At 35.7% G+C, this 9870-nt stretch overlaps 1 protein-coding gene across 2 annotated transcripts in view; it reads right to left on the bottom strand.

Moving 5' to 3' along the window:
• Window positions 1–3764: 3764 nt before the first annotated feature.
• SCFD1 (sec1 family domain containing 1) overlaps window positions 3765–9870 on the bottom strand; it is a 114769-nt gene continuing 108663 nt past the window's right edge. For both annotated transcript variants that reach the window (XM_010847020.1, XM_010847021.1), the window contains 2 exons: window positions 8525–8593; window positions 3765–4691 (listed from right to left, as the gene is read on the bottom strand). In XM_010847020.1, coding sequence (XP_010845322.1) covers window positions 4668–4691; window positions 8525–8593 — 93 coding nt within the window. In that variant the 3' untranslated portion in view covers window positions 3765–4667. The remainder of the gene's footprint in view (window positions 4692–8524; window positions 8594–9870) is intronic.

Here is a 9870-nt window from a genome sequence, read left to right on the forward strand (position 1 = left end):
TATACAGCCTTGACACAAACTGCTTTCTCAATTTTGAACCAGTCCATTGTTCCATGTACAGTTCTAACTGGTTTCTTGACCTGCATACAGGTTTCTCAGGAGGCAGGTAAGGTGGTCTGGTATTCCCGTCTCTTTAAGTTTGTTGTGATCCACATAGTCAAAGGCTTAATAAACCAGATGTTTTTCTGGACTCTCTTGCTTTTTCTATGATCCAGCAGATGTTGGCAATTTGATCTCTGCTTCCTCTGCCTTTTCTAAATCCAGCTTGTTTATCTGAAGTTCTTGGTTCACATACTGTTGAAGCCTAGCTTGAAGGCTTTTGAGCATTACCTTGCTAGCATGTGAAATGAGCTCAATTGTCAGGTAGTTTGAACACTGTTTGACATTGCCCTTCTTTGGGATTGGAATGAAAACTGACCTTTTCTAGTCCTGTGGCCACTGTTGAGTTTTCCATATTTGCTGACATGTTGAGTGCAGCACTTTAACAGCATCATCTTTTAGGATTTGAAATAGCTCAACTGGAATTCCATCACCTCCATTAGCTTTGTTCGTAGTGATGCTTCGTCACCTCTACTAGCTTTGTTCATAGTAATGCTTCATAAGGCCCATTTGACTTCCACTCCAGGATGTCTGGCTCTAGGTGAGTGACCAAACCATCGTAGTTATCTGGGTCATTAAGACCTTTTTTTGTAGTTTTTCTTGTATTCTTGCTACCTCTTCTTAATCTCTTCCACTTCTGTTAGCTCCATACTGTTTCTGTCCTTTGTTGTGCCCATCCTTGCACGAAATGTTCCCTTGGAATCTCTGATTTTCTTGAAGAGATGTCTAGTCTTTGCCTTGTTCACTTAAAAAGCCTTTTTGTTTTTATTCGTGCTATTCTCTGGAACTCTGTATTCAGTTGGGTTATCTTTCCCTTTCTCCTTTGCCTTTCATTTCTCTTTTCTCAGCTACTGGTAAGGCCTCCTCACACGACCACTTTGCCTTCCTGCATTTCTTTTTATTGGGGATGGTTTTGATCACTGCCTCCTGTATACTGGTATACAGGAACTAAGAACCTCTGTCCATAGTTCTTCAGGCCCTCTGTCTACCAGATCTAATCCCTTGAAATCTATTTGTCACCTCCACTGTATAAGGGATTTGATTTAGGTCATACCTAAATGCCCTAGTGGTTTTCCTTACTTTCTTCAATTTAAGCAAAATGACTCAGTTATATACATACACACATTCTTTTTTTAGTATTCTTTTCCATTATTATCACAGGATATTGAATATAGTTCTGTTAAACATTAGGACACTATTCTTTTATTTTAAATATAGTAGCTTGAATCTACCAACCCCAAACTCCCAGTCCTTCCCTCCCATCTGCCAACACACTTGGCAACCAGTCTGTTCTCTACACCCGCTTTCATGATTACATGGCTTCCCCACTAGACCCCTCCTCCCAGAATGCCTGCCACACCACAGGTGCTCAGGAATTGTATGAATGAATGGATGGATGAAGAGATGGAATATGTGCAGGTCTGTTCTGTTTTGCAGGTAGATTTATTTGTGTCATATTTTAAGACTCCGCATATAAGTGCTATCATATGGTATTTGTTTTTCTCTTTCTGACTGACTGCATTTAGTACTGATGGTCTCCATTTGCATCCATGTTGTTGTGAATGGCATTATTTCGTCCTTTTGTATGGCCAAGTAGTATTTCATTATTATGTATATGTGCCACATCTTCTTTATCCATTCACCTGCTGATGGACCTTTGTTGTTCCATGTTTTGGCTATTGTGAATAGTGCTGTTATGAACAGAGTGCACGTATCTTTGTGAGTTATAGTTTTGTCCAGGTTTGTATTCCCAGGAGTGAGACTGCCGGATCATATGGAAATTCAATTTTTAGCTTTCTGAGATCCCTCCATAGTGTCTTCCACAGTGGCTGTACCAACTTGCATTCCCACCAACAGTGTAGGAGGGTTCCCTTTTCTCCATACCCTCTCCAGCATTTATTTGTAGACTTTTCAATGATGGTCATTCTGACCCTAAGTCAATTTAAATATAAACTAGAAAAAGAGCCCACCTCCTTTTGTCTTTCATGTAGTTATAAAATTTCTGAATGTTAATTATTTAGAGTATGACTTCTCCATTTCTAAGGAGACAGGGACATTGCTTTTTCTCCTATCTTAACATCTTAATTAGCCTTGTCTTTACATAAAGGTCTCTTCTGAAGCCCTGAGTGCCAGCCACTTTGACAGATACAGTGCTATGTACTGAATGTCTCCTACAAAATCAAATGCTGAAGCCCTAACCCCCAATGTAATGGTATTTTAAAAAAACTTTTATTTTATATTGGAGTATAGTTAATACTGTTAAGTTTCAGGTGTACAGAAAATGACTCAGTTATACATTATATCTATATCTATATATATAGATATATTCGTTTTCAGATTCCTTTCCCATTTAGCTTGCTATAGCAGAGTCCCCTGTGCTATATATAGTAGGTCTTGTTGGTTGTCTGTTATATACTTTTTCAAAACTTCAAAAAAGTTTATTGTACTATAATTGCTTTACAATGTTAATTTCTGCTGTGCAGCGAAGTGAATCAGTTTACATGTATACATATGTCCACTCCTCTTAGCTTTCTTTCCCATTTAGGTCACCACAGAGCACTGAGTAGAGCTCCTTGTGCTGTACAGCAGACTCTCATTAGTTATCTATTTTATACATAGCAGTCTGTATCTGTGATTCTGCTTCTCCTTTGCAAATAAGTTCTTCTGTACCATTTTTCTAGATTCCATATATATAAGGCGATATTGCACCATAGTTTTCTCTTACTTCACTGTATGAGTTCCGTTTTTCTCCACACTGTCTCCAACATTTATTATTTGTAGACTTTCTGATGATGGCCATTCTAACTGGTGTGAGGTGATATCTCATTGTAGCTTTGATTTGCATTTCTCTAACAATAATGATGTTGAGCATCTTTTCATGAGCATGTCTTCTTTGAAGAAATAATCTATTTAGGTCTTCTGTCCACTTTTTGATTGGGCTTTGATGTTGAGCTGCAAGAGCTGTTTATAAAATTTGGAAATTAACCCCTTGTCAGTCACATCATTTGTAAATATTTTCTCCCATTCTGTGGGTTATCTTTTCTTTTTAAAAATCGCTTGCTTTGCTGCGCATAAAAAAGCTTTTGAGTTTAACTAGGTCCCATTTGTTTAATTTTTATTTCCATTGCTCTGGGAGAAGAAATGAAAAAGGTATTGTGTGATTTATGTCAAAAAGTGTTCTACCTATGTTTTCCTCTAAGAGTTTTATAGTATTGGGTCTTACATTTAGGTCTGGAATCCATTTTGAGTTTATTTTTGTGTATGGTGTTGAAGAATGTTCTAATTTGATTCTTTTACACATAGCTGTCCAATTTTCCCAGCACAGTTTGTTGAAGAGAATGTCCTTCCCCCAGTGTTATGGTATTTGGAGGTAGGGCTTTTGGGAGGTAACTGGGTTTGGATGATGTTATGGGGTGGAGCCCCATGATGGGATTAGTGCCTTTAAAGGGGGATGAAAGGACCAGAGTTTGCTCTCTGATCCCCACATGAGGATACATGGCTCTCTGCAAATCAGGAAGAATGTTCTCACCAGACACCAGATCTGTTGCTAACTTGATCTTAGAATTCCCAGCATTCAGAATTGGGAGAAATACCTGTTGGCTGTATAAGCTTCCCAGCCTATGGTAATTTATTGTACCAGCTCAAACATACTTTAAATTTATACCCCAGGAATATGTCAATCATCTACAATTACTATTCTGGACCTTTGCTTTGGTGTGATGGCACTGACTCATGGTGGGTGGGAGTGCAGGAAGAAACAGCATCCTGATAATAAAACAAGATTTACAGAACTGTCTGTAACACTAAAGATTCCTCTTGGTGAGGCTCATTAAGAGGAAAAGCTCTCTGGCCTATGTAATAGGAACAATTGTTTCCTCTGGAGAGACAGGTTTGCTTTTATCTTATGGCTGTCCTGAGATACATGACTAATCAGCGTTCATTTTTAGTGCTGCATTTCACACAGAGAGGAAGGTGAGTACTAAATTTAACACTTACTTTTACCTAATATTTAGAAGTTCTGTATTTATCTGCTCCAGATGTTAATGTTTGACTGTGCCATTATATAAAGGAGATATAAATGATAAAATGTACACAGGTGTGCCAGAGGGAGAAGGGACATTAAAGTGGCATTTAAATCTAGAGGCAACATAGGAAACAAACTATGGAAAGGTAATTTTACAATTAAAATGAATACAAGTAGGAGATTCATGAACCGATCAAATAAGACATATATTCTTAAACTTTCACTAGCTTCAATCGTAATACATTGGTTATTATATTAGCATTTTAACATTATATTCAGACAGAGCTTTCCTTCTTTCCAAAGTACTTTCATCTCATTTGTAAAAAATAACAGATGTTCTACAATGTTAAAATTTATTTCTGAAATGCTTTATTTTTTTAATCAGTATACATTATATTAAGTATATAGAATTTCCTTAAAAATTAACAAATACCTCTAAGTTTCACCGTTAGGACATTGATATGGAGAAGGAAACATCTGGCTCTTTTAACTTTTTACATTTATTCAAGTTCTAAATAGATTCTCATGTTACGGTTCTTCTGTGCTATTTTTGTCCAAGTTGTGACAGCTAAAACAAAAGATAAATCATAAATATTACTTTTTTAATCACAAAATAAACTTCGGTGTTAATCATATTTGTAGTCACCTTAAATGCACACTTCTATCATGGTAAAATTTAGGCTGTTTCATGCACTGTATTGTATTTTAGAATAATACCTTTTCCCTCAATATTCACTAACTTAAATGTTTCAGATTTATAGATATTTAAAACTTATGGTGAAAAGATGTGTCAACATTATATAGGAGCAAATTCAAGTAATAGAAAACAAAAACAGAATTAAAAAATATTAACTCAGCATGAAAATGTAAAGAAAAACGTGTGACTTCAATGATGACAATTCACTTTTCTATATATTTTAAGGTTTGTAAAAGAAATTAGAAATATATTAAATATATTTCTAAAGATCATTAAAAGGAAGGGAAAAGGATTTCAATTCTGGAAGGCTGGGTAAACTCCTATTGGACCAAGTCTCTAAGAGAGAGAAATTATAAATTTTAAACAAAACCAACTTCCTATAGGCAATGGGGAATGACGGAAAGAAGGTGAGTTTTGGCACAGAATCAACATTTGGAAGGAAGGAATAACACAGGCTGAGTTCTCTGGCTCTTAGCCTGAAGGCAGGCCACAGTTGGTACTATACTAGCTGCTAAAATGGATAGAAAACATAGTCTTTCTGGCTTGAAAAATCAGACGAAAGGGTTTGGGGGCAACGCTACTGGAAAGTGAGGGAGCCCTAAGTCTGTATATAGACTTTTCCTAAATCTATGGTAAAACCCTGAACCACTGATGAATGAGAGACTTGAGATTTGAGCTGTTGCCAAAGAGAGAACATTGAGTCTGACCAACACTCTAGAGAAACAATTCAGTTTTGAAAATATAACAATGTAAGGGATACAGTATAAAATTAGTAAATACAAAGACACAGGAAACCAGGGACCCAGTCTCTAGCGGGGAAGACAATGGAGATCAATAGTGAGTTGATCCATGTGTGGTAATTAATAGCCAGATTTTAAAAGCAGCTAGGACAATATCCTCAAAGAAATAGTGAAAAATAGGCTCACAATGACAGAAAAAAGGAAATCTCAGCATAAAAATGGAAACAGATACACTGTAATTAAATTATTGAAAACCAATTATTGTGTGTGTGTGTGTGTATATATGTGAAATTAAGAGAACTCATTGCCAGCATACCCGAGCTACAATGATTGCTAGAAAGTTTTTCAGTCAACAGACAGAAATTAAAATCTGTAAGTGGGGATAAAGAGCACTAGAAGTCATATCCATATAAATGCAAATGATTTATGTCTTTATTCTACACATGACTGTTTAAAGCACAAAAAACACTGTCCACTATTTTGTAAAATTAATGATGTATGTAAAATATGACAATTGCAGCATAAATGTTGATATTTATGGTTGAAGGCTTCCACATTTAATACAAGTGCCATAATAACTGGTTTATTAACAGCTAAAGGTATATATAATGTGATTTCTAGAGCAACCCTAAGTTAATAATGCAGAAATGAATTAAAGCGGAATTCTAAAAAGTGTTCAAGTCTTACAAAGAAAGGAGAAACAGAGAAAACAGTAAAATGGTAGGCCTAAATCCAATCACAGTAATAATTACATAGATGTTAAAGACCAATGCACTCCAATTAAGAGAGACTGTCAGAATGGCTGGCTGTTCATTGTGGGTTTAAAAAAAAACCCGTAAGATCCAACAATATTCTAAGATACAGTATATAGTTGGATCTTGAGAGAGATATATATATACACACACACAAGATATAGGCTTTAAGTATAATATGCTTGATATATAAGATATATGCTTTAAATTCACAGACAAGTTGAAAGTAAACAGATGGAAAAGTTATAAGATGCAAACAGTAAGTATAAGAAGGCTAGAGTAGCTTTATTACAGATAAAGTAGATTTCAAGACAAAGAGCATTACTAGATATGTAGAATATGGGCATAATGATAAGAGCCCACTCATCAGAATATACAACAATCAAAACTCTGTATGTACCTAATAACAGAACTTAAAAGCAAACATTGACAGAACTAAAGGAAGAGACAATTCCACAATCACAGACGGAGATTTTTAATACCTGATAGAACTAGACAGAAAAAAAATCGATATAGAAGATCTAACTAATGCCATCAACTACTTTGACCAAATTAATATTTACAGCTCTTCCTTCAAGTTCTTCATATGGAGTGCCTAGCAAGATAGACTATATGTTGGTTTATAAAAGGAATTTAAATTTTCAAACAATTAACTTACATGTAAAATGTTCTATGACAACCAGGGAGTTAAATTAGAAATCAATAAGAATAAGTTATCTAGAAAAACCACAAATACTTCAAACAACAATAGATCTCTCTACAAGGGCTAAAGAATAAACCACCAGGTAAATTAAAAATATTTCAAATGATAATACAAATATATCAACATTTGTGGAATGTGTCTAAAGCAGTGTTTGGGAAGACTTTAAACTTTATGGCTGTCAAAGCTTATTTTAGAAATGAAAAACTAAAGTTAATGATTTAATAATTATCCAATATCAGATAGTAAAAGAACAAGGTAAACCCAAAGTAATCAAATAAAAAGTAGAAACCGATGAATAGAAAACTAATAGAGAAAATTAGCATTAACACCACCTAGTTCATTGGAAAGATTAACAAAATTCAGAATCTTCTAGTTAACCAAGAAAAGTTCCATTTATGATGTTCTAGAATATTTAAGACTAATTTATGGTGGGAAGACATCAAGACAATGTTTTGGGAGCAAGTTTTGACTAAAAGCAAGGACTGACTGGCAAAGGCCATAAAGGAACTCTGTGTGAACTTCTGTGCCTTGCTATGGTTTGGGTTACTCAGGTGAACAATACCTCTGACAGAGGCAGGAATGAACACTCAAGATATGTGTATTTCACTGCTGTAAATTTTACTTCCAGAGAGTAACACAACAACTAAACAAATAATGAAATCTAGTGAATGATATTGGCACTGATGTATTAAGGGGGAAGTGTACTGATATCTGTAATTTACTCTGAAATTAAGCTGGAGTAATGAACAGAATGGAAAGATGGACAGGTGCTTATAAAGCAAATGCAATAAAATGTTAGTGGGGAATGTAAATGTATTCACTGTAAATTCTCTCCAGTTTTCCTGTATGTCTGAAATTCTCATAATACCAGTGGGCTACCGCATTAAGGTTAAGGATAAAAGAACCATATGATAGTGGGTAAGAAAGTTGTGCTGGGAAAAGGTGCTAAAAACGAGCAGAGGGTACAGTTATGATTTTTATGATAGCCAAGGCAAAGGTAAGTAAATATTATTGGTCAGCCTACTAAGCCTCTGAGGCAGTTTAAGCTTTAAAAAGCTGAAGTTAATATTGGGAACAATAGTCGAAGAATGTAAAGACTTTCTACGCCTCAGCAACTGCCATCATTGACTTTCAAGGTGAATGACATTCTGTTGTATCAATCCCCCAAGAAACAATTTCTCAGTCCAATTTGTGATATGACTGGCAAAGTCAGAAATATGGACAGTATGTCAAGGAAATGCTGGACTGAATTTTGCCGAAGCAAGGACACTACTCCAATTAAAAGTTTTCAGAATTAAATTTACCTTTTCATAGATTTGGGATAATGGAAATAACATTACACACAAGAGTTTCCTTTAGAGTTGTCCATGGCAAAACCTTACATTCTTCTAGTTCTGTGGCTTTTTGTTTCAGCTGGCTCAGATGAATAGGATTATCTTGCTCTCTTTTGAAAAATATCAACAGCAACTTAAGGTATGTTAAAGAAACAAACTAAAAAGTATACTTTACCTGTTTTATGAACTGTGTAGCATTAAAAAGTTCACTGCAACCATATAAAATATGCTTGCCTTGTTTCCCCTGTAAAAGAATCAAACACAGAACTCACATACAAATAATAAGTAACATTTTCAATATTCCCAAGAAGAGGGGTTAAACATAACAAGACTTGTTATTCTTAAAGGTTTTATTTCCCTTTAGGGTGAGTACTGGATTTTAGTGTACACCTATCTATCCTAAAATTACATGGAGTCAAGTAGTGAAATGGGCACATTTTTTCCATTCAAAATGTGTTAGGCACATTTCTAGTGCCATTTACACTGAAAAGAGAAGGAACATGATGAGTGACCCATTTCATGGGAGCAATAATTATAAAATCTTCAGCCAACATTCTATGTAGGACTGTAACTACTTGAAGAAAACATTTACAGTTTTGTTACATTGAAAGTAGAATATGGTGTGAGCAGCATGGATTGTCATTTAAGACTCATCTGTGATCATACAGTATTTATATGTTAATATACCCTATTCCTCAGAAGAAATGGAGTGGCCATCATGGTCAACAAGAGAGTCCGAAATGCAGTATTTGGATGCAGTCTCAAAAACGACAGAATGATCTCTGTCCGTTTCCAAGGCAAACCATTCAATATCATAGTAATCCAAGTCTATGCCCCAACCAGTAATGCTGAAGAAGCTGAAGTTGAACGGTTCTATGAAGACCTACAAGACCTTTTAGAATTAACACCCAAAAAAGACGTCCTTTTCATTATAGGGGACTGGAATGCAAAAGTAGGAAGTTAAGAAACACCTGGAGTAACAGGCAAATTTGGCCTTGGAATACGGAATGAAGCAGGGCAAAGACTAATAGAGTTTTGCCAAGAAAATGCACTGGTCATAACAAACACCCTCTTCCAACAACACAAGAGAAGACTCTACACATGGACATCACCAGATGGTCAACACCGAAATCAGACTGATTATATTCTTTGCAGCCAAAGATGGAGAAGCTCTATACAGTCAGCAAAAACAAGACCAGGAGCTGACTGTGGCTCAGACCATGAACTCCTTATTGCCAAATTCAGACTTAAATTGAAGAAAGTAGGGAAAACCACTAGACCATTGAGGTATGACCTAAATCAAATCCCTTATGATTATACAGTGGAAGTGAGAAATAGATTTAAGGGCCTAGATCTGATAGATAGAGTGCCTGATGAACTATGGACTGAGGTTCGTGACATTGTACTGAGGTTCGTGACATTGTACAGGAGACAGGGATCAAGACCATCCCCATGGAAAAGAAACACAAAAAAGCAAAATGGCTGTCTGGGGAGGCCTTACAAACAGCTGTGAAAGGAAGA

Source organism: Bison bison, unplaced genomic scaffold (genome assembly GCF_000754665.1).
Source record: "Bison bison bison isolate TAMUID 2011002044 unplaced genomic scaffold, Bison_UMD1.0 scf7180017864242, whole genome shotgun sequence".
Classification (NCBI taxonomy): domain Eukaryota; kingdom Metazoa; phylum Chordata; class Mammalia; order Artiodactyla; family Bovidae; genus Bison; species Bison bison.